Source organism: Dendrobates tinctorius, unplaced genomic scaffold (assembly GCF_039654945.1).
Source record: "Dendrobates tinctorius isolate UK_male_01 unplaced genomic scaffold, ASM3965494v1 ptg000326l, whole genome shotgun sequence".
Taxonomy (NCBI): domain Eukaryota; kingdom Metazoa; phylum Chordata; class Amphibia; order Anura; family Dendrobatidae; genus Dendrobates; species Dendrobates tinctorius.
The window spans coordinates 13,309,028-13,336,351 of NW_027361993.1; the positions used below are offsets into that span (position 1 = coordinate 13,309,028).

Genomic DNA, 27,324 nt, shown 5'->3' on the forward strand with positions numbered 1-27,324 from the left:
TGGTTTTGTGGCTGACCACCACTGTAGCCGTGCGCGCTGGGTCATGTACGCTATTCTTTCTGTTTTCTTAGTGATTGATCTAGGCTGCTGTTCACATTAACAGCGGCCCTGCCCTGCCCTAGGCTTTATTTGATTACGCACCTGTATCTGGGCCTGGATTGTCCTTTATCTGTGGTGCTGGTCAGGCAGTGTGGAGGTTGGACCTGAAATGTCTGCATGGACCTGGCTAACCTTTATCTGCGCTTGTCCTCTGGTGCCATAGGAACGATTTTGAAATGCTTGAGGTACAGTGTGCATGTAATGAGGTCTTGCTTTTATACATTTAGGAGGCCGCAATGGCACAGCGAACATAAAAAACGTAGAGTAGGACTCCCCATACGAGACTGCCTTGACGTGGCGGGGTAGCTCAAACAATTGATCAATTTTTTGCTAAATGTCTCATTTTTGAATACAGATAGAAACCAATGTGTGTTTTCACACTTTATGTATTACGTTCTGACCACAAGCAGCGCTGGCTTCTCCCCCTCTTTTTTCCCCTTACTACAGTACTTTGTCCTACCAGTAAATGGCCCTATAGAGGCTGACACATGTATCGGCAGGTTTCACGTCCATTTGCCCACCTCTGTGATTGGCATGTAATGGCAAAGCTTTTCAAAGCCATTTATTTTGGTGAGCCTCAATATCTCAGAATGATGAGATGTGACAATTATTTCTTTTTGTAGGACGGGTAGAAGTTCCGGAAATTCCTTGGCTTTTACACCTTTAGAGGTTAGAGAAAAACTTTATAACTACCTTATTATGGGGGCCTAAGATGCAGCTCATTACTTCTTCTAAGGACCATAAATGCACTACCCTCAAAGGGATGGAAGACACAAGTCGCCAATTGCTTCTCTGTACTGACTGGTGTGAGTACTCTAAGAATATAAAATAGTCCACACTTGTATCCACAGTATATATCACCAATAAAATCCAATAGGTTATTTATGGATCATTCTATCAATACACCCAACTAGCCGCATGTTATTGGCTCCAAAATCTTCTTTATATGTGGTTGTCTTCTCTTGGACCCTTGTGGCCTGTAACCCTTGTGGTAGACCAGTCCGACCTTGCAGTCAGTGGGAAATATTTCAGCAGAATAGTAAGCAACCACTTTCCCTGGCAAATATATCTGATCACTGGCGGTCTCAACAGAAGACCAGATTATAGTTGAAAGCTTGGGTAAAATCAGCAGAATCCTAATATAATAGGGGTGAAGTAGGTTAAATAATTAACACGCTAATTTTCTACAACTAAATTTTGGCCATTATTTGAACCCTGGTTGTCTAGAAACACCATGTATGCTCCCCAAAATAATATTCTGCATGGTCTGATCCAATGACTTAATTTTTTATTTTACAGATTTTTATTTTCAGTTTCTGGATGTAATACTTGTAACAGACACAGTTTAATATTTTATTATGAGGTCCGTGTTCTGAATTTTGTGTTGCATTAGCCATGACTCCAGTGTCGCAAAGGATGCGGTATGTGTAATCTCTGACCTTGAGGAGTTGGAGAAGTCTTGCTTTCCTTATCTCGGAATATGCTGCTGGTATCTTTTAGAGCTCATATCCACATCTATTTTTTAAGAAAAAAAGGTTATACGGTGGTCATTCGCTGAATCCGGGTTACAAATATACAAATAAAAAATATGGGTCCCCGTGTATCACATCAATATGAGAAGCAAATTGAACTGAGCTTCAGTGCTCGATACAGCCACGTTTATGCATGCAGCGTCTTTTGCCCATAGGAGGAGCTGACCGGAGGGGGCGCAGCAGGGGGCGGAGCTGCATGGCGGCCGTGCGCTGCGCCTCCTAACGCAAGTGTGAAAGTAGCCTTATCAGCCACTTCTCCCTCTGCCTCCTGAACTTATCATCCTTGATGAAAAAGAAAACGGCTAAGGGGCAGAGCGAGGAAAAAGGCACAAAGAGACACAGATAGATTGTGTAGAGCTTTCAAACAAGTCTTTTACCTAATATCAGCACTGATTCACATTCATACAGCTCAGGACTGCTGTATATTATGCTCAATTCTGCTGCTTCTCTCAGTGTGCTAATAGTATTGTGAGGAAAGAGGGAGACACAAGTGCAATATAGGGTCTTATCCCACAAATAAAGTAAGCGGTTTGACAAAAAACTGCTCACCTGGTAGTAGGTATTCAAAGCATGTATAGATAAGGGCTGCTGCAGATCCACAAATCGGTCACCGACTATCTGAACAGAACTCTGCAAATCCACGTATTCCTTTGCAGAGTGTGCTAAATAGGAAAGAGCAGGAATCCCTCTCGCTGTGCTGTGATAGGTAAGGTAGAAATGATATCTGCTTGTCTAATCAACCCAGAGTCAATTACAAAGTAGGGGATAGAACTTGCGGATGGGAAAACTTGTGAAAATGCAGGATGCAAATCATATAATGCACAGAAATTATGTAATCTCTCATGTAGATACAGAGAAAAGCTTATTCTGAAAAGTGACGTGAAAATATGGTTACCGTTATTATTATTATTATTTATTTATATAGCACCATTGGTTCCATGGTGCTGTACATGAGAAGGGGTTACATACAGATATCACTTACAGTAAACAAACTAACAATCACAGACTGATACAGAGGGGAGAGGGCCCTGCTCTTTCAGGCTTACATGCTACAGGATGGTGGGGAAGGAGACAGTAGGTTGGGGGGTTGCAGCAGCTCCGGTGGTGGTTGAGATGAAACTGAACTTAAACTGAAACATTAAAGAGATTTCATGCCTGTATGCTCAACTGATAGCCCACTAGTTATAAAGGCTGCCCATAGGTAGAATGGTCCTGTTTTCATGACTTTACACAGTTGGCTGTGGCCAGGTGGCTGATCTTTCGATCATCTCTTTTTGTAGCGCAGATTAGAAGATGAGTGCAATCATCTGGTTGTTGTAGACCACTGGTCCACATTTGTTGCTTCTCTTCTTCGGAATTTCTCAAAAAGAGAAGGAAATAACTTCCAAATATTAAAGGATACAAAGCTTCAGTCTTATTTGCATTTTATTTTTCAGTAATAGTTTTGGTCTTTTCATTGGTAAAATGTAGCCATTGAAAGATATTAAACTCCTAAAGAATTGGTGTTGGGGGCGGAAACAGTGTCTGAGGGCAAGGCATAAAGGCATGGTGGGTTTACCAAAACGTCTACATGTTCGAAAGGCTAAAATTATATTAAAGCTTGTTACTTTTTCTCTGTTTAGAGGAAGACGACCGAGGCATGGAGGCTATAAATGACTTCTTTCCTGAGGAACAGGTCACCCCTCAGAAAAGGAAAAAATCCAAAAAGTCAAAGGAAAATAAAGTAACAAAGACAAAGCGAAGGAAAAAAGAGGTAAGCGAATTTAATGAATTACCATATTAATTCAACTCTACATCTATCTATCTATCTATCTATCTTTTATCTGTCTATTTATTATCTATTATCTATCTACAGTTGTGCTCAAAAGTTTACATACCCTGGCAGAATTATTGCTTTCTTGGCCTTTTTCAGAGAATATGAATGATAACATTTTCTCCACTCATGGTTAGTGGTTGGGTGAAGCCATTTATTGTCAAACACAGTATGTGTTTTCTCTTTTTAAATCATAATGACAACCCAAAACATCCAAACGACCCTGATCAAAAGATCACATACCCTGGTGATTTTGGCCTGATAACATGCACAGAAGTTGACACAAATGGGTTTGAATGGCTACTAAAGGTAACATCCTCACCTGTCACCTGTTTGCTTGTAATCAGTGTTTGTGCATAAAAGCTGAGTGAATATCTGGGATCCAGACAGACTCTTTCATCTTTCATCCAGCCACTGACATTTCTGGATTGTGCGTCATGGGGAAAGCGAAAGAATTGTCAACGTATCTATGTGAAAAGGTAATTGAACTATATAAAACAGGAAAGGGATACAAAATGATATCCAAGGAATTGATAATGCCAGTCAGCAGCATTCAAACTGTATTTAACAAGTGGAAAATCAGGGGCTTTCTACAAACAAAACCATGGTCTGGTAGACCAACAAAAATGTCATCCACAACTGCCAGGAAAATTGTTCTGGATGCAAAGAAAAACCCACAAAGAACATCAGCTGAAATACAGGACTCTCTAAAAACTAGCGGTGTGGCTGTTTCAAGATGCTCAATAAGGAGGTACTTGAAGAAAAATGGGCTGCATGGTCGAGTCGCCAGAAGAAAGCCATTACTGCGCAAATGCCACAAAGTATTTTGCCTACAATACGCAAAACAGCACAGAGACAAGCCTCAAATCTTCTGGAACAAGGTAATTTGGAGTGATGAGACCAAAATTGAACTTTTTGGCCACAACCATAAAAGTTACATTTGGAGAGAGGTCAACAAGACCTATGATGAAAGGAACACCATTCCTACTGTAAAGCACGGAGGTGGATTGCTGATGTTTTGTGGATGTGTGAGCTACAAAGGCACAGGAAACTTGGTCAAAGTTGAAGGAAAGTTGAATGCAGCATGTTATCAGCAAATACTGGAGGCAAATTTCCAATCATCAGCCCGGAAGCTGCGCATGGGACGGACTTGGACGTTCCAACATCATCCCGGAAGCTGCGCATGGGACGTACTTGGACGTTCCAACATGACAATGATCCAAAACACAAGGCCAAGTCGACCTGTCATTGGCTACAGCAGAACAAAGTGAAGGTTCTGGAGTGGCCATCTCTGCCTCCTGACGGAGATCTGGGGGGATCTCAAGTGCGCAGTTCATGCTAGACAGCCCAGGAATGTACAGGAACTGGAGGCTTTGTGCCAAGAAAAGTGGGCAGCTTTACCATCTGAGAAATTAAAGAAGCTCATCCACAGCTACTACAAAAGACTTCAAGCTGTCATTGATGTTAGAGAGGGCAATACACGGTATTAAGAAATGGGGTTTGTAAACTTTTGATCAGGGTCATTTGGATGTTTTGTGTTGTTATTATGATTTAAAAAGTGAAAACACAGGAGTTTGACAATAAATGGCTTCACCCAACCACTAACCATGAACGGAGAAAAAGTTTTGGTGTTATCATTCATAAAAAGGCCAAGAAAGCAAAAATTCTGCCGGGGTATGAAAACAATCCACCGCACCACACCGGAAGTACGCCGACCGCCATATTAGAATACCCAAGTGATGGGTATTCCAATATGGCACCCGCTGGTGGTACCAGGCCCTTCCATAGTACCACCAACGGGACACCGCCGGAACCCCGCTGCTGGTCCCACTGTCGCCGCTGCTGGACCCGGTGTCGCCGCTGCTGGATCCGTCGCCGCCGGACCCGCCGCTGCTGCCTGCCTGCCCACCTCCGTGCAGTCACAGCCGGCAGGAAAGACCGTGACTTTCGGCCTGTGCTGGAGATGGGGTGCGGGCGCTCTCTGGTGGCGCCACACCCCATCTCCAGCACAGGCCGCAAGCCGCAGTCTTTCCTGCCGGCTGCCCGCCGCCATCAAGACCCCCCTGCCGCTGCTGCTGGCATGCCGACGGACCCCCCCGCCGCTAACGAGGGGGGTATCACACACACATGTACATACACACACACATGTACTCAGACTCACATGTACACACACACATACTCACACACACGTACTCACATATACACACACACACATGTACTCACATCTCCAGCACAGCCCGCAAACCACCCTCTTTCCTGCCGGCTGTGACTGCACGGAGGTGGGTGGGCAGGCAGCTGCGGGACACACACACGTACTCACACACACACACGTACTCACACACATACACACACTTACTCACACACACGTACTCACACACACACACACATGTACTCACAAACACCCACATACGTACTCACACACACATGTACTCACACACACACACACATGTACTCACAAACACCCACATACGTACTCACACACACATGTACTCACACACACACACACATGTACACACACGCACACACATGTACTCACACGCACATACGTACTCACACACACACATGTACTCACAAACACCCACACACGTACTCACACACACACACACATGTACACACACACGTACACACACATGTACTCACACACACACACATGTACATGTATGCACACACATGTACACACACGCACACACATGTACACACACGCACACACATGTACACACACGCACACACATGTACTCACACGCACACACGTACTCACACACGTACTCACACATGTACTCATACACGCAACACGTACTCACACACGTACTCACACATGTACACACACACACACACACGTACTCACACACACCCATGTACACACACACACTTCCCTCCCGATGCGATAGCATCGGGCACACCTCTAGTGTATCTATCTATTTATCTATCTATCTATCTATCTATCTATCTATCTATCTATCTATCTATTATTTATCTATATCTATCTATCTATCATCTATCCATCTATTATCTATCTATTATCTAGCTATACCTATCTATCTATCTATCTATCTATCTATCTATCTATCATCTAGCTATCTATCTATCTATCTGTCTATACAGTGTTGGACTGGAGCACCTTGAGCCCACCAGAGAAAATCATTCTTGGGGCCCACTATGTAGCTACATAGAAATAAATACAAGACCACCAATTGTGCGGTAAAACACTCTAATAACAGAGTATAATATAAGATAATTTAGGGAGGCCAGTAATCGCAGTGTTATTGTGAGTGGAATGGTTGGGGGTAAGACCAATTGGAGAATATAATATGGTCTACTCTTAGGCTAATTATGTCTGTTTGCCCTATCATATTTTTGGGGGGCTTTTCCTCCTTCTTTTGTAAATGGGAAAGATAGCGGAAGGTAGTAGCCTACTTAATCTGTGGGGATTACCTTTTGTGCTCTAGGTTATGCAATAAGGGCATCGGATAATGGTCTATAGGGTAATGGTGATTAAAACCTTCCTTTGTTTATGGGATATATATGTGGGCATTGCGATTTTTTTATATGGATGTATGGTATGGAGCTATCCATTCCTACCTTTGTACTTCCAAAGCAATTTTGTTTGTTTTCATTGTTACTAGGCGACGGCCGTCCCCCTCCCGACGTAATGGCACTGTCATGATACGTGGCGTTCCTCTTTTGGCTCTATGGTAGAGAGCTGGGGATTGGCCGATATACATGCGCGTCGGGATAGGGGGGTGGAGGATTATCTATTTATATCGGGCATTGGTGCCGCTGCACGTGTCTTACATCATAGCCAGCTAAGACATGCTCCGTTAACATGATATACTAGATGGTGGCCCGATTCTAACGCATCGGGTATTCTAGAATATGTATGCAATTTATTTTTGAAGATTTAATAATAATGCAATAATGCACCCCCCAATCCTGATATGTATGGTTCTCTCACCCCCAATCCTGATATGTATGGTTCTCTCACCCCCAATCCTGATATGAATGCTACCCTTCAACCCCCTGTCCTGGTATGCATGGTCCCCTGACCCCCACAATCCTGGAATGCATGGTCCTCTCACCCCCCAATCCTGGTATGCATGGTCCTCTCACCTCTCTTTCCTGGTATGCATGGACCTCTTACTCCCCTTTCGAGGTATGCATCGTCCCCTCACCCCCCATTCCTGGAATGCATGGTCCTCTCACCCCCCAATCCTGGTATGCATAGTCCTCTCACCCCTCTTTCCTGGTATGCATGGTCCTCTTACCCACTTTCGGGGTATGCATGGTCCCCTCACCCCGCAATCCTTGTATGCATGGTCCTCTCACCCCCCAATCCTGGTATGCATGGTCCCCCCACCCCCCTATCCTGGTATGCATGGTCCTGTCACCCCCCAATCCTGGTATGCATGGTCCCCTCACCCCCCTATCCTGGTATGCATGGTCCCCTAACCCCCCTTTCTTGGTATGCATGATCCTCTCACACCACAATCCTGGTATGTATGCTCACCGTCACCCCCCTTCCCTGGTATGCATGGTCCCCTCACCCCCCAATCCTGGTATGCATGGTATCCTGACCTCCCTTTCCTGGTATGCATGGTCTCCTCACCCCCCTATCCTGGTATGCATGGTCCCCTCACCCCCCTTTCCTGATATGCATGGTCCCCTCACCCTCTTTCCTGATATGCATGGTCCTCTCACCCCCCAATCCTGGTATGCATGGTCCTCTTACCCCCCTTTCAGGGTATGCATGGTCCCTTCACCCCCCAGTCCTGGTATGCAGGTCCTCTCACCCCTAATCCTGATATGCATGGTCCTCTCACACCCCAATCCTGGTATGTATGCTCACCATCACCCCCCTTTCCTGGTATGCATGGTCCTCTCTCCCCCCAATCCTGGTATGCATGGTCACCTCACCCCCCAATCCTGGTATGCATGGTCCCCTCACCCCCCAATCCTGGTATGCATGGTCCCCTCGCCCCCCTTTCCTGGTATGCATGGTCCCCTCAACCCCCAATCCTGGTATGCATGGTCCCCTCACCCCCCTTTCCTGGTATGCATGGGGCCCTCACCCCCCAATCCTGGTATGCATGGTCCCCTCACCCCCCTTTCCTGGTATGCATGGTGCCCTCACCCCCCTTTCCTGGTTTACAAGGTTCACTCACCCCCCTTTCCTGTTATGCATGGCCCCTCACCCCCCTTTACTGGTATGCATGGTCTCCTCACCCCCCTTTACTGGTATGCATGGTCCCCTCACCCCTCTTTACTGGTATGCATGGTCCCCTCACCCCCCTTTCCTGGTATACATGGTGCCCTCACCCCCCAATCCTGGTATGCATGGTCCCCTCACCCCCCTTTCCTGGTATGCATGGTCCCCTCACCCCCCTTTACTGGTATGCATGGTCCCCTCACTCCCCAATCCTGGTATGCATGGTCCCCTCACCCCCCTTTCCTGGTATGCATGGTCTCCTCACCCCCCTTTCCTGGAATACATGGTCCCCTCACCCCAATCCTGGTATGCATGGTGCCCTCACCCCCCTTTCCTGGTATACATGGTCCCCTCACCCCCCTTTCCTGGTATGCATGGTCCCCTCACCCCCCTTTACTGGTATGCATGGTCCCCTCACCCCCCAATCCTGGTATGCATGGTCCCCTCACCCCCCTTTCCTGGTATGCATGGTCCCCTCACCCCCCTTTCCGTGTAGCCGCGACCAAACAGCGTCACGGCTCTGTCCGCGACCAATCAGCCACGCGGCCCTGTAGCCGCGACCAATCACTGCCACGGCCTTCTAGCAAGTATAAAAGTAATATTAAAAAATAAAAAAAAGTTTTTCTCATCTTCCGACGGGTCTCCTGTCTTCTTTCCACGCGCCCGGCCTCGCGTTCCCAGTAATGCTTTGCGGCTTAGACCGCAGATGACGTCGGTCTTCTTTCTCGCTCTCCCGAGGGTGACGCCGGTCTTCTTTCTCGCTCTCGCGAGAGTGACGTCATCAGCGGTCTAAGCCTCAAAGCATTACTGGGAACGCGAGGCCGGGCGCGTGGAAAGAAGACAGGAGGCTGTCGGAAGGTGAGAATAACCTTTTTTTTTTATTTTAATTCTCTTATTTACAGATTAAGGCCTGCGCCCGATCTGTCGCTGCGCCTGCCGCTGATCGGCAGGCGCAGCTTTCCGTTACAAACAGCTGCGCCTGTCGCTGATTGGTTGCAGCCTGGCAGGGGCCTGGCGGCCGCGACCACTCAGTGACCCGCGATTTCGGTTACAGACAGACATGATAAGGCGTCGTTTATATATATATAGATGAGTAATAGCCTCCTGATGTGTCCAGTAAATGAATGCTAGACGAAACGCATTGAGGCGACGTTATAAGAGTGCTTAGGTCACACTTCAGGGTCTGGCACGATCTATATGGATGCTTGTCCTAGTAATATAATTGGAGACAGCGCTGCTAGATAGTGGAATGGATATTTGTGTGGGGTAAAATTGGAATGAACTTTAATAAACCTCAACATTTCCACCATTATGTGAATATTGGGAGCAGTTATAATTCAACTAGCTGTGCAGATACTGCCCTTTGGGTGGCAACAATAGGGACGGTAGATACACAGTAGGAATGGTGTGGATGATATGAATGAGATCAGTCCTAATATAGCTTAATTCCTAATATATCAGAGTATGTAGAGCCCTTTTCTATGTGTTTAGTTCAGTGACACTGGTTATCAGTCAGCACTATATACACTGTGTTCCAAATTATTATGCAAAAAGAGTTTAGGAGTGATAATGTTAGAATTTTTTTGTTTGTCATTTAAACTCATTGATGGTGATGTGTGTCAGGGCTCGTTATATCACTGAAAGCAATTGCAGATACCTGTGCAAATTAGTTTGGCAGGTGTGTCCAAATAAAGGCAAGACTACTTAAGTAGGCTGTTCCACATTATTAAGCAGCCTACATTATTTGCCAAAATGGGAAAGAAAAAGGATGTGTCGGCTGCTGAGAAGTAACAAATTGTGGAGTATTTAGGTCAAGGCATGACTACAATCAACATTGCCAAGACACTTCATCATGATCATCGCACAATCAAGAAGTATGTAGCTGATTCCCAGCACACATGTGTGCGTGCTGATAAGGAAAAATTGAGGACTCTTTCCAACAGGCAATTGCGTCAGGTTAAAAGAGCAGCTGCAAAAATGCCTTGTCATAGCAGCAGACAAGTTTTTGAAGCTGCTGGTGCCTCCAACGTCCCCCGAACAACAAGATGCAGGGTCCTTAAGAGGTTTGCAGCTGTGCGTAAGCCATCCTGTCGACCACCTCTATCCACTGCACACAAGCAGAAACGGCTCCAGTGGGCCAAACGATACATGAAGACTGACTTCCAAACTGTTTTGTTCACCGATGAGTGCCATGCAATGCTCGATGGTCCAGATGGATGGAGTGGAGGATGTCTGGTTGATGGACACCCCATGAAAACACGGCTAAGGCGCCAACAAGAAGGAGGTGGAGTAATGTTTTGGGCTGGAATCATGGGGAGAGAGATTGTCGGCCCCTTTAGGATACCTGAAGGGGTAAAGATGAACTCCATAATCTATGTGGAGTTTCTAAAACAGCACTTCCTGCCATGGTTCAAGAGGAAGAACCGTGCTTTCCGCAGCCAGATCATTTTCATGCATGATAATGCACCGTCTCATGCTGCAATGCTGCAAATAACACATCTGCATCTCTGGCTGCTATGGGCATAAAAGAGGACAAACTTAAGGTGTGGCCACCATCTTCCTCTGCCCTCAACCCCATTGAGAACCTCTGGAGCATCATCAAAAGGAGTGTCTATGATGGTGGGAGGCAGTTCACATCTAAGCAACAGCTCTGGGAGGGTATTCTGTCCACATGCAAAACAATTGAAGCACAAACCATCCAAAAACTGACAAATTCAATGGACAAGAGAGTTCAGAAGCTTCTTTCGAACAAGGGGTCCTATGTGCAAATGTAACATCACCTAGAATGAAGTTTTGACTTGAAAACTGTTTGATTTCATTTTGTAATAAGCTGATAATGCTTATAATTTCACAATTGACCATTTTTTGTTCAAAATAAAAATAAAAAGGTTGAAAACTCTGCTGTGCATAATAATTTGGAACATGCATTTTGAGTGTTTCTTATTTTTAAAAATATACTGTTTTCATAGGCAGTTTGTTCAAAAACATTGCAATTATACTAGAATAGTAGATGACTGGAAAATAACAATGACTGCCATTCATATAGGTAATTTAGAGAAAATATGAGGAAATATTTTTTGCATAATAATTTGGAACACAGTGTAGCGATATATTGTGCGCTAAAACATCTCGTCAGTAATGACTAATGGTGTCTGACTTATTGATGGGCGAATGTGCAATAGAACTTGGCTGGGGCGGTTGATATTAACCCAGTGAGATCAAATTTGAAGCAGTTTATTGACATTAATCCTTTTGTGGGGAATTTTGAGGCTATAATATAGGGCCCTAATGCAATATCAATAAATATTTATTCCTCTTTTCTCTTCTTGAGATGGATGATTTTTTTCCTGATAGGAAGATAAATATCATCCATTTTTGTTCTTCTCCAGTGTCTGGTTGTATATCAGTATCCACCAATTTAAAGTGGATAGACTGTACACAAATATGGTGGTCACTTAGTTTTATTATAATAATAATAAAGGTTATATTTTAGCTTAAATGTTTGTCCAACACAGTCAGTGAATTTTTTGTAATTTTTGGTGGCTTTATATTTGGTCTTCTAGAGGAACCCTTTTCAGTAATATTCTAATATAAGGTAATACATGTCTTAATTATGTACCAGGGGCTGGGGTAGCCTCCCTCATAGAATATAAAGTAGCCCCCTCATATAGTATGATGCAGCCCCCTCATAGAATATAAAGTAGCCCCCTCATAGAATATAATGTAGCTCCCTCATATTGTATAATTCAGCTCCGCTATTAACGACACGCCACTGGCTGGGGACCCTTGGAGCAGCGGAGACCCTAGGCAACTGCTGGCCCTGTATGCCAGTAGGTGCCAGTGCCTGGGCCCCCCGGAGAATCCTCCGATTCGCCGGTGGGCGACCCTATATCTATCTATCTATATATCTATCTATCTATCTATCTATCTATCTATCTAACTATCTATCATCTATCTATCTTCTATCTATCTATAATCTATTATTTATAAACTATCTATTATCTATCTATATATCATCTATCTATCTATTATTTATCTATCTATTATCTATCTATCATTTATCTATCTAATATCTGTCTATCTAACCCTTTTTTCACTGTCATTCTCACATTTCTCACATTTTCATATCTATCTTCTGTAAAGAGCAGATAACATTGTGAAGCTGAAATATACTCAATTATACAGTAATTGTATTCTTTTCTACCCTTTTTCTATTGCATATTAGAAATCTCCAGAGTTTATTAGGGCAGCATGTGAAATAAGGCTTCTGAGACCCGTCGTTTTGCATGGGTGCATTCCTAAATGAAGGGAACTATTTATTTAAATGTGTTCTATGGCAGAAATGAATGTAAATATATTATTGTAGCCAAGGACACCTTAAGTCATTGTTTATCTTCTTTACATTTCTGTATAATTGAGCACCAAACTTGTCTGTAAATTAACTTATTAAAATGTGATTCATAGCATAAGAACCTAGATGATAGCAGAGAATTGTAGACACCTGAAAATCTTCAACCTGATACCTGTTTTCATTTAAAAATAAAAAAAATCTAAAATTCTGCAATTACCTGCCACTGCATAATTCCAAATATTATTTTCATTTTACATTTTGTGAAACCAATAATTAGAAAATTAATTTTTATTTTATTCATTCAATTGCAGAGAATGGAGCACATAATAATATAATACTGCCCCCTATGTACAAGAATATAACTACTATAATACTGCCCCTATATACAAGAATATAACTACTGTAATACTGCCCCTATGTACAAGAATATAACTACTATAATAGTGCTCCTATGTACAAGAATATATCTACTATAATACTGCTCCTATATACAAGAATATAACTACTATAATACTGCCACTAATTACACGAATATAACTACTATAATACTGCTCCTATGTACAAGAATATAACTACTATAATACTGCCCCTATATACAAGAATATAACTACTATAATAGTGCTCCTATGTACAAGAATATATCTACTATAATACTGCTCCTATATACAAGAATATAACTATTATAATACTGCCCCTATGTACAAGAATATAACTACTATAATACTGCTCCTATATGCAAGAATATAACTACTATAATACTGCCACTAATTACACGAATATAACTACTATAATACTGCTCCTATGTACAAGAATATAACTACTATAATACTGCCCCTATATACAAGAATATAACTACTATAATACTGCTCCTATGTACTAGACTATAACTACTATAATACTGCCCCTATGTACAAGAATATAACTACTATAATACTGATCCTATGCATAAGAATATAACTACTATAATACTACCTCATATATGCAAGAATATAACTACTATGATACTGCCCCTATGTGCAAGAATATAACTACTATGATACTGCTCCTATGTACAAGAATATAACTACTATAATACTGCTCCTATGTACAAGAATACAACTACTATAATACTGATCCTATGTATAAGAATATAACTACTATAATACTACCTCATATATGCAAGAATATAACTACTATGATACTGCCCCTATGTACAAGAATATAACTACTATGATACTGCTCCTATGTACAAGAATATAACTGCTATAATACTGCTCCTATATTCCAGAATATAACTACTGTAATACTGCCCCTATGTACAAGAATATAACTACTATAATACTGCTCCAATGTACAAGAATATAACTACTATGATACTGCGCCTATGTACAAGAATATAACTACTATAATACTGCTCCAATGTACAAGAATATAACTACTATAATACTGCTCCAATGTACAAGAATATAACTACTATAATACTGCTCCTATGTACAAGAATATAACTACTATAATACTGCCCCTATGTACAAGAATATAACTATTATAATACTGCTCCTATGTACAAGAACAAAACTACTGTAATACTGCCCCTATGTACAAGAATATAACTACTATAATACTGCTCCTATGTACAAGAATATGACTACTATAATACTGCCCCTATGTACAAGACTATAACTACTATAATATTGCCCCTATGTACAAGAATATAACTATTATAATACTGCTCCTATGTACAAGAACAAAACTACTGTAATACTGCCCCTATGTTCAAGAATATAACTACTATAATACTGCTCCTATGTACAAGAATATAACTGCTATAATACTGCCCTCTATGTGAACCTTGAAATTCTTGACTTTCAGATGGTGAACCTTTAGATTTTTTTTCCGTTTGTTTTATATTACATTGGTGAGATTTCCCATTTCACTGATTGGTTGTGATTGTTATCTCAGTGATTCTCATTTAGTGATGTCACCACTCCTGTCTAGGTGATGTCACAAGATCCAGCCCAGACACTCAGTCCAGTCTCTAACTAGAATGTGCAGCTTCTAAATTTCTGTCTCCTACTGAAACATAGGAAGAATGATCATTTACTGTGTCAGTGATATATACAGTAAGCCATTAGTAAAAACTTGTATTCCCGGATAGCCCAGAGTGTCACTCCGTCTTTGACTTGATAAAGTTAAATGGCTTCCTAATTGCAACTGCTGACTTGACAAATGTTTCTTTTCCAATTTTCTCTTAATTTAAGAAACTGAAGATTGTAATTACTGAGCTCCGTCAGGAGAATGTCAGCATCATGGAGTGTGACAGATTTCTGAGGAAGGCCTAGTTTGCTCTTATCTTCTTTAGCGGATTTTCAGGCGGTCGCAGCATTTAGGAGCGTAATGATGCTTATTAGTAAGCAATGATTAGCGTACCAGCAACTTTGTAACGAGCAGATCATACAACGTGGCTTTGTTTTTATATATACAATGTTTTTTTTAAGGTTGATGAGACTATAGCGTGGAGGAAGACGTCTTTGAAGGCTGGATATCGAGTGTGTAACCGCCATGGTCTTCCATTCTTCTTACCAGCCTTCAGCTCACTCCCTAAACTCTCCACCTTCCTTACCTGTTCCATCATTTCCCAATATGTCAGTATAAGTACTTAAAATTTGCTGTTCCTTATCTGTTTCACATTGGGTGGGGAGATAAGCAAGAAAAGTGCCAAAAATTGTAATTTCGAAGGATCTTTCTGGCAGAGATGTAACCTAGATATTTCCCATTAAAATCAGTTGCGCTCCCAGACTGAAAAAAAAAAAAGATCAAACAGAACATAGTTAGACACAAGATTTGTTTCTATGTAAACCATTGCTAACCATGTTTTTCTTCTAATTGCAGTCAATCTGCTCTAATATGGCAGTAAAAGATATTCAATTGCACATTTTGGTTCTAGACTGAGAAGTGATTTGAATTTCTTCATTAGCACTAATATAATACTATCTCTTCTGAATGGAAGTAAAATTAATATTATTTGAACTCATTTTACTATTATAAGGACATAAGTTGTATAATAATACCACAATATAACTCCTATAATACTGCCCTAATGTACAAGAATATAACTACTATAATACTGCCTTATGTAAAAGAAAAAAGAATATAACTACTATAATACTGCCCCTATGTACAAGAAAATAACTGCTATAATACTCCCCTAGGTACAAGAAAATAACTACTATAATTCTGCCCTGTATACGCAAGAATATAAATACTATAATAAGCACATGCTAAAAAGGAAGAAAAAAATGTTTATAAAATGGAAAGAGGGAGGCATATCTAAAGAAGAATATAATGCTGTCTGCAGAACCTGCAGGGCACAAATCAGATTATCTAAAGCTGAAAATGAATTGAGGCTTGCAAGAGATGTCAAAAGCAATAATAAAGGATTTTGGGGATATGTCAAAAGTAAAAGAAAAGTCAAAGATGCTATAGGATTTTTACAGGATGAAAATGATGAAATGGTAACACAGGATGTTGAGAAGGCTGAACTTTTAAATTCCTATTTTGCATCTGTTTTCTCTCAGAAAGGAAATGTAACATCAACTGTTATTCACTGTCCTATTAAGAGAATAGAAGAATCCAGGATATCTATAAACAGAAAGATAGTGAGGAAACACTTAGCTAACCTAAATGAATTCAAGTCTCCAGGTCCAGATGAATTACACCCCAGAGTACTGAAGGAGATAGCAGAAGAAATTTTTGAACCCCTCTCCATAATCTTTGAAAATTCTTGGAGAACAGGAGAAGTGCCAGAAGACTGGAGAAGAGCAAATGTTGTTCCTATCTTCAAAAAGGGGAAGAAGGTGGACCCCGGCAACTATAGGCCGGTGAGTCTGACTTCTATACCAGGAAAGATCTTTGAACAAATTATTAAACAACATGTATGTCAGTACCTGGATAAGAATGAAGTGATTAAACAGAGTCAGCATGGGTTTGTAACTAATAAGTCATGTCAGACTAACTTAATTTCCTTCTATGACGGTATCACTGATTGGGTGGATCAAGGAAATGCTGTAGATATAGTATATCTTGACTTCAGCAAAGCATTTGACAAAGTCTCTCATACAATCCTTATTGAAAAAATGACTAAGTATGGAATGGACAAGGCAACTGTTAGGTGGATTCATAACTGGCTTAGTGATCGGACCCAAAGAGTGGTCGTAAATGGCTGCACATCCAGTTGGAAGAATGTCTCAAGTGGGGTACCACAGGGCTCTGTCCTGGGCCCTGTATTGTTCAACATCTTTATCAACGATTTAGATGAAGGAATTGAGGGTAAACTGATTAAATTTGCTGATGACACAAAGCTAGGAGGGATAGCTAATACTAGAGAAGAGAGAGAAAGGATTCAAAAAGATTTAAATAAACTGGAGAAGTGGGCAGCAACTAACAGAATGGTTTTTAACAGGGAGAAATGCAAAGTAATACATCTGGGCAATAAAAATGAAAAAAGCATATATAGAATGGGAGAAATAGGGCTAAGTGACAGCACATGTGAAAAAGACTTGGGTATACTAATAGATCACAGACTGAATATGAGTCAACAGTGTGATGCAGCAGCAAAAAAGGCAAATGCAATTCTAGGATGTATTAACAGAAGCATACAGTCTAGATCACGTGAAGTCATTATTTCCCTCTACTCCTCTTTGGTCAGACCTCATCTGGAATATTGTGTCCAGTTTTGGGCACCACATTTTAAAAAAGACATCAACAAACTGGAGCAAGTTCAGAAAAGAGCGACCAGAATGGTGACCGGTCTGCAAACCCTGTCTTATGAGGAAAGGTTGCAGGAATTGGGAATGTTTAGTTTGCAAAAGAGAAGACTGAGAGGAGACTTAATAGCTGTCTACAAATATCTAAAGGGCTGTCACATTGTAGAAGGATCAACTTTATTCTCATTTGCACAAGGAAAGACTAGAAGCAATGGGATGAAACTGAATGGGAAGAGACACAGATTAGATATTAGAAAAAACTTTTTGACAGTTAGAGTGATCAATGAGTGGAACAGGCTGCCACGAGAAGTGGTGAGTTCTCCTTCAATGGAAGTCTTCAAACAGAGGCTGGACAGACATCTGACTGGGATGATTTAGCGAATCCTGCTTTGAGCAGGGGGTTGGACCAGATGGCCCAGGAGGTCCCTTCCAACTCTACGATTCTATGATTCTATGATTTAATACTGCCCCTATGTATAAGAATATAACTATTATAATACTGCCCCTATGTACAAGAATATAACTGCTATAATACTGCCCCTATGTACAAGAATATAACTACTATAATCTGCTCCTATGTACAAGAATATAACTATAATACTGTCACCAATGTATAAGCCTAGAACTGCTATAATACTGCCCTCTATGTACAAGAATATAACTACTATAATACTGCTCCTATGTACAAGAATATAACTACTATAATACTGCCCCTATGTACAAGAATATAACTGCTATGATACTGCCCCTATGTACAAGAATATCACTACTATAATACTGCTCCTATGTACAAGAATATAACTACTATAATACTACCCCCATGTAAAAGAATATAACTACTATAATACTGCTCCTATGTACAAGAATATAACTACTATAATACTGCCCCTATGTACAAGAATATAACTGCTGTAATACTGCCCCCTATGTACAAGAATATAACTACTATAATACTGCCTCCTATGTACAAGAATATAACTATTATAATACTACCCCTATGTACAAGAATATAGCTGCTATAATACTGTTCCTATGTACAAGAATATAACTACTATAATCTGCTCCTATGTACAAGAATATAACTACTATAATACTGTCTCCTATGTACAAGCATATAACTGCTATAATACTGCCCCCTATGTACAAGAATATAACTACTATAATACTGCCCCTATGTACAAGAATATCACTACTATAATACTGCTCCTATGTACAAGAATATAACTACTATAATAATGCCCCTATGTACAAGAATATCACTACTATAATACTGCTCCTATGTACAAGAATATAACTACTATAATACTGCCGCTATATAGAAGAATATAACTACTACTAGCTGAAGAGCCCGGCGTTGCCTGGGCATAGTAACCAACTGTGGTTAGTTAGAACAAATTATAATGATTATATGATTATATTGCACATAAAAACCGTGCATCTAATCCTATCCTGTGTGATACCGACTGCTGAGATGTGTATCTAATCCTATTCTGTGTGATACTGTCTGCTGAGCCGTGTATCTAATCCTATCCTGTGTGACATTGACTGCTGAGCTGTGTATCTAATCCTATCCTGTGTGATACTGACTGCTGAGCCGTGTATCTAATACTATTCTGTGTGATACTGTGTGCTGAGCTGCGTATCTAACCCTATCCTGTGTGATACTGACTGCTGAGCCGTGTATCTAATACTATTCTGTGTGATACTGTCTGCTGAGCCGTGTATCCATTCCTATCCTTTGTGATACTGACTGCTGAGCTGTGTATCTAATCCTATCCTGTGTAATACTGACTGCTGATCTGTGTATCTAATCCTATCCTGTGTGAAACTGACTGCTGAGCTGTGTATCTAATCCTATCCTGTGTGATACTGACTGCTGAGCTGTGTATCTAATCCTGTCCTGTGTGATACTGACTGCTGAGCCCGTGTATCTAATCCTATCCTGTGTGATACTGACTGCTGAGCTGTGTATCTAATCCTATCCTGTGTGATACTGACTGCTGAGCTGTGTATCTAATCCTATCCTGTGTGATACTGACTGCTGAACTGTGTATTTAATCTTCTCCTGTGTGATACTGGGCTCCCCCTGCAGTCTGTGTCAGAGTGTGGTCTGTGTTGGCACGGTAATAAATTGTGTTATTTCCAGCTTTACAGAAGGACGATAACACCATAGAAATGATAAGAATAATAGGCCTCAGTTACCACAACTGTCTACAAAGAAAACTGTTGCTGATAGCAACCAATCACAGCTCATTTTTCATCTTTTAAACAGCTCTGGGACAGCGTGGCGGGTTTTGAGTGGCGACTTTTGTGTTTCGACTTTTATGTGACGAGGTTCGTGTATGTGTGGTGAAATGTGCGCTGAGGGTGGTATATGTGTCGAAGCACGTGGTAGTGTGTGGCGCATTTTGTGTGTGTGTTCATATCCCCGTGTGTGGTGAGTATCCCATGTCAGGGCCCCACCTTAGCAACTGTACGGTATATATTCTTTGGCGTCATCGCTCTCATTCTTTAAGTCACCCTTGTTCACATCTGGCAGCTGTCAATTTGCCCCCAACATTTTTCCTTTCACTTTTTCCCATTATGTAGATGGGGCAACATTTTTTGGTGAATTGGAACGCGCGTGGTTAAAATTTCAGCTCACAACATAGCCTATGACGCTCCCGGGGTCCAGAAGTGTGACTGTGCAAAATTTTGTGGCTGTAGCTACGACGGTGCAGATGCAAATACATACATACACTTTTTCCCCATTATGTACCTAGGGGCAAAATTGTTTGGTGAATTGGAATGCGTGGGGTTAAAATTTTGCCTCACAACCTAGCCTATGATGCTGTTGGGGTCCAGACATGTGACTGTGCCAAATTTTGTGGCTGTAGCTGCGACGGTGCGGATGCCAATCCCGGACATACATACATACATACACACCCACATTGAGCTTTATATATTAGATAATACTGCTCCTATCTACAAGAATATGACTTTTATGATACTGCCTCCTACGTATAAGAATATAACTACTATAATACCGCCCCTTATACACAAGAACATAACTACTATTATACTGCTCCTATATGTAGGAATATAACTATAAACTGCCCCTATGTACAAGAATATAACTACTATAATACTGCTCCTATGTACAAGAATATAACTACTATAATACTGCCAATATGTACAAGAATATAACTACTATAATACTGCCACTATGTACTAGAATATAACTACTATAATACTGCCCCCTATGTACAAGAATATAACTCCTATAATACTGCTCCTATGTACAAGAATATAAATACTATAATACTGCCCCTATGTACAAGAATATAACTACTATAATACTGCATCCTACAGTTGTGGCCAAAAGTATTGACACCCCTGCAATTCTGTCAGATAATACTCAGTTTCTTCCTGAAAATGATTGCAAACACAAATTCTTTGGTATTATTATCTTCATTTAATTTGCCTTAAATGAAAAAACGCAAAAGAGAATGAAGCAAAAAGCAAAACATTGATCATTTCACACAAAACTCCAAAAATGGGCCAGACAAAAGTATTGGCACCCTCAGCCTAACCTTTAGCCAAAATAACTGCAACCAACCGCTTCCGGTAACCATCAATGAGTTTCTTACAATGCTCTGCTGGAATTTTAGACCATTCTTCTTTGGCAAACTGCTCCAGGTCCCTGATATTTGAAGGGTGCCTTCTCCAAACTGCCATTTTTAGATCTCTCCACAGGTGTTCTATGGGATTCAGGTCTGGACTCATTGCTGGCCACCTTAGAAGTCTCCAGTGCTTTCTCTCAAACCATTTTCTAGTGCTTTTTGAAGTGTGTTTTGGGTCATTGTCCTGCTGGAAGACCCATGACCTCTGAGGGAGACCCAGCTTTCTCACACTGGGCCCTACATTATGCTGCAAAATTTGTTGGTAGTCTTCAGACTTCATAATGCCATGCACACGGTCAAGCAGTCCAGTGCCAGAGGCAGCAAAGCAACCCCAAAACATTAGGGAACCTCCGCCATGTTTGACTGTAGGGACCGTGTTCTTTTCTTTGAATGCCTCTTTATTACTCCTGTAAACTCTATGTTGATGCGTTTGCCCAAAAAGCTCTACTTTTGTCTCATCTGACCAAAGAATATTCTTCCAAAAAGTTTTATGCTTTTTCAGGTAAGTTTTGGCAAACTCCAGCCTGGCTTTTTTATGTCTTGGGGTAAGAAGTGGAGTCTTCCTGGGTCTCCTACCATACAGTCCCTTTTCATTCAGACGCCGACGGATAGTATGGGTTGACACTGTTGTACCCTCGGACTGCAGGGCAGCTTGAACTTGTTTGGATGTTAGTCGAGGTTCTTTATCCAACATCCGCACAATCTTGCGTTGAAATCTCTTGTCAATTTTTCTTTTCCGTCCACATCTAGGGAGGTTAGCCACAGTGCCATGGGCTTTAAACTTCTTGATGACACTGCGCACGGTAGACACAGGAACATTCTGGTCTTTGGAGATGGACTTGTAGCCTTGAGATTGCTCATGCTTCCTCACAATTTGGTTTCTCAAGTCCTCAGACAGTTCTTTGGTCTTCTTTCTTTTCTCCATGCTCAATGTGGTACACACAAGGACACAGGACAGAGGTTGAGTCAACTTTAATCAATGTCAACTGTCTGCAAGTGTGATTTAGTTATTGCCAACACCTGTTAGGTGCCACAGGTAAGATACAGGTGCTGTTAATTACACAAATTAGAGAAGCATCACATGATTTTTCGAACAGTGCCAATACTTTTGTCCACCCTCTTTTTTATGTTTGGTGTGGAATTATATCCAATTTGGCTTTAGGACAATTCTTTTTGTGTTTTTTTATTTACGACAAATTAAATGAAGATAATAATACCAAAGAATTTGTGTTTGCAATCATTTTCAGGGAGAAACTGAGTATGATCTGACAGAATTGCAGGGGTGTCAATACTTTTGGCCACAACTGTATGTACAAGAATATAACTACTATAATACTGCTCCTATGTACAAGAATATAACTACTATAATACTGCCCCTATGTACAAGAATATAACTACTATAATACTGCCCCTATGTACAAGAATATAACTACTATAATACTGCCCCTATGTACAAGAATATAACTACTATAATACTGCTTCTATGTACAAGAATATAACTACTATAATACTTCCCCTATGTACAAGAATATAACTACTATAATACTGCCCCCTATGTACAAGAATATAACTACTATAATACTGCCCCCTATGTACAAGAATATAACTACTATAATACTGCCCCCTATGTACAAGAATATAGCTACTATAATACTGCCCCTATACACAAGAATATAACTCCTATAGTACTGCTCCTATGTACAAGAATATAGCTACTATAATACTGCCACTATGTACAAGAATATAACTACTATAATACTGCATCCTATGTACAAGACTATAACTACTATAATACTGCCCCTATGTACAAGAATATAACTACAATAATACTGCCCCCTATGTGCAAGAATATAACTACTATAATACTGCCCCTATGTACAAGAATATAAGTACTATAATACTGCCCCCTATGTACAAGAATATAACTACTATAATACTGCCCCCTATGTACAAGAATATAACTACTATAATACTGCCCCCTATGTACAAGAATATAACTACTATAATACTGCTCCTATGTACAAGAATATAACTACTATAATACTGCCCCCTATGTACAAGAATATAACTACTATAATACTGCTCCCTATGTACAAGAATATAACTGCTATAATTTGTAAGAATATAACTATAATATTGTAATTATTATGCTATATTTTCTATTTGACCATGGATTTTTACATGTGCTTACATTTTTAAGTCTTGTGCCGTGTTCCCTTTCTCCTCTGTAATAATGCTGCATTAGTTGTTACTTTTCCGGTGTACATCAGATGTATGTAAGACATGATGTTTCCAGTAAAGAATTCATTGACTGCAATGCAGTATCTCATTTACAATTTCTCCCTTGTGGCACAACACAGCATTCCCAATACACGGCTCTTGAAAGGCTTCCTCCACTTAATATTAAATCAAGACGAAGAGTTTGTGGGAAGGTGCAGGGACGGGGCAGGTGTTCAGGGAAGGGATTCAGCATTTATTCAATTTCTCTAAGTTTTAAAGAGGCACAATAAGCTGTTCCTGGATATTACATATTTGTAGCCAGATCCAATCTATGTCAGGCTGCCGGCCAGTCCCGTGATCTGTGCCCCCCACCCCCTAAAAAAAGAGGCGTTAGGGTATCCCTAGGCATGAAGTTCCCAAAAGTCCCCAGTATTTCTTTAGCCATCATAGAAATCAGCTCAGAAACATTAAAGCGGTGCCCACATTGGCTATGCTACTACTTAAGATTGCTATCCTAGACCATCAGAGATTCTGACAATTAATTTGCTTATCCTACGATGACAAGTGTAAACTTCTAAGCTCCCTCAGGTCACCAAAAGTGTTCTGAATTAAAGGGAATCTGTTAATACAGAATAACTGAGCAAACCAAGCACATAACCTCATAAGGGGGCCCTATTAAACGTTATTTGTGTCTTAATCTGGTCCTATTTTTGCCAGAAACAGTTTTTTATTAAAATATGCTAATGAGTTGTTTAGTGCAGCCTGGGCGTTGCTCAGAATCACCGTTCATCTTTCCACCTTCTTTCATTTCATCCATTTCTATCCTTCTCGAACTCTTGTAAAAGGAGACCTGTCAATCAAGGAAGAGGTGGATGGAGAGAGATGCAAATTAATTAGGTGGGAAGATGCTCCTCATCCATGCCCATTGTGCACTGAGCATCTCATTTCCATATTTCTGCACAGGACGATTTCTGCCAAGCACAGCAACAAATTTGGATACTGAAGGTATAGCGTTAATTGGGTTTTGTCCTATAATGTGCTGTGCTTGGTGTGAACAGTCACTTTGTAGTGACAGTCTCTCGGAGGTTTAATGGAGGTTTCCCTGGCTGGGAATGTGCAACTCTCTTACTTCTCCCTGTGAAATGGAGACTAAGAGGGCACTCCAGAATGAATTAGGGGATCCATGACAACACACAGTATGAACAAATACCAATCGAAGAAAAAGCAGTGTGTATGAAGGCCACGATCACCCACAATAACAAATAATCAAAGCAATTAATGACAAATATAAATTTTATTATAAAAAAAATACACTTATTGGACAGACAGCAGATAAAAACAATTTAAAAAAGCCTAAAAACGGCCCGCATGAAACCACCAGAGGTCCATGTAAGGACCCTTGTAAACACAATTACACCAAGCTGACAATGATGAAAGGTCAACCAATATGCAGGTATCAAAACCAGGTTAACATTCATAGAAAATGTCACAATGCACATACAAAGGGCACATGAAAAATGTATTGACAGACAAAATTAACTTAAGGCCCAAAAAGGCCCATGGCATGATAACAAATATAAAAACTATCCTACAAGCATGTTGGCTAGCCACCTGAAACACTGTCTAGGCTCAGATGAATACATGCACCTAAAAAATAATGTGCTGACTATGCTAATAGATAAACCTGAGAAGTGTATAGTGGCAGTAAATAGCCCTATGTAGCGACATTTGTGTGCCAGAGAAATGGTGATCAAGATGGTACAATGACCTGTATGAATAAAGAAAAGGGGAAAAAAAGGAAAAAGAAACCCCTTATTGGCACAAGAAAATAGACAATCAAACACAGAGTAATAATACCTCATGGCATAGACAAATAACAGGTTAAGCCTGCAGTCAGCATATCGGTGTAATGTGGGAGCTACCCCACGCGTATCGCCACCAGGGAGCATGGCTTCCTCAGGGGAGAAATGGACTGGTATGTCCAAATAGCGTGCTATAAATATAGAAAATAATTAAGATTTAATTGCTTTCATCTTTAGCCTAGCGTCCGATGAGACGGCGTCCGGAAGTGGTAGCCGCGCATGCGCGGCTACCTAGCAACAAGATGCCGCAGCCACGGGCGCCTCCATGGAGACAGCAGAGACCAGGTAAATGACTGCGCGTGCGCAGTAAACAGACTTAAGGAACCATGTAAGCTCGTCGTGAGACAGGGAAAAGAAGATGACACATGCGCAATGGGGAAAAAGCTGGGAAACATGTCATTTGGCAAAAATGCACAACAGATGAGAACGCGCGTGCGCCAGAGGATATGTTCTTATCAAATATATACAACATAAACAAAGGGAAACAGCGCTGTATATGGAGAACAGGAAATAGGCTTGGTGGCGCACTGACAGTTAGAAAAAATTGGAAAAAATGAATGAAAAGAGTGCAGACCCAATGGAATTCCAGAAGGGACAAAAAATAATATGTCCATATCAAAAAATTCTTTTTTCTCTCCAATGAAAAAAACAGGATAGCACAAAAGGTGCTTAAAAAAAAATAATAATAATAATAAATAATAAATAATTATTAAAATGTAAACTCAAAAATGAACTGAATAACAAAGAAAATAAATAAAAAATAGAAAAATAAATAAAAAATTAGATAAAAACAAAACAAAAAAAGGAAAAATGAAAAATAATAAGTAATAAAAATGAAAAATAAAAAATAATTAATAAATACAAAAAAATGGAGAAAATATGACATTTATTTTTTGTAGACACCAGTGAGTAACAGCTCCTCATTAAGCCCCTTAGGAGCTAAGCTATCAAGTTTGAATATCCACCTTGATTCCCTTCTTAATAACTCTGCAGTGCAGCGTCCACCTCTGATTGTCTGGTATCAACCTTTTCAACGACCATAACCCGCAAATGCCCAGGGGCACCATTATGTAGCTGAGTGTAATCATGGCCACTGCACTCTGTAAACCTACTCTTATGATTTCAAGGGACGATTTATTATTCTGGAATCATCCGCAATTTCTCATGGACTCCCCTTCTTGGAGCATGATTGCTAATTCAACAATTGAGCACATAAAATCCATTACTTCTGTGAAACCTGTGGAGGTGTACTGCAAGAGAGGTAGGAGAGGAGGAGTCCTGGCACGCCTTCGGAGAAGAGGGTTCAGACCAGCTCTTCCTTCACTCCACTTGGCTAATGTCCGTTCCTTATCTAACAAAATGGAGGAACTGAACTTACTTTGTAACATGAGATCTGATATGGCCAATTCAGCTGCTCTTTGTTTTATTGAGACCTGGTTGAATGAGACCATCCCTGATTGTAGTCTGGATCTACCTGGTTTTGTTATCTACAGAGCTGACCGTGATTGTGTAGCTTCAGGTAAACAAAGGGGGGGTGGGGTATGTCTCTACATCAACACTAGATGGTGCTGTGATGTTAACATACTGGGAAAAGGTTGCTCTCCAGATCTAGAGTACCTTGCACTCAATTGTAGACCATTTTACTCTCCAAGAGAGTTTTCATCTATGGTTCTGGTTGCAGTATATATTCCCCCCCAAGCATCTGTTAAAGCTGCTATTGGTGAATTAGCATGCAAAATATCAGAATGGGAGAAAGGATCTCCAGAAGCATTTGTGATCGTAATGGGGGACTTTAACAAAGGAAAACTCAACCTGGATCTCCCCAAATTTACTCAACATA

At 40.8% G+C, this 27,324-nt stretch overlaps 1 protein-coding gene across 8 annotated transcripts in view; it reads left to right on the forward strand.

The window, feature by feature from the left end:
* Positions 1-27,324, forward strand: part of CHD5 (chromodomain helicase DNA binding protein 5) — a 231,290-nt gene that overhangs the window by 20,784 nt on the left and 183,182 nt on the right. For all 8 annotated transcript variants that reach the window (XR_012227155.1, XM_073561775.1, XM_073561774.1 and 5 more), the window contains exon 2: positions 3,254-3,384. Coding sequence is in view for 7 of the 8 variants with exons in the window: in XM_073561775.1 (XP_073417876.1) it covers positions 3,254-3,384 (131 nt within the window). In the remaining variant the exon portion in view is untranslated. The remainder of the gene's footprint in view (positions 1-3,253; positions 3,385-27,324) is intronic.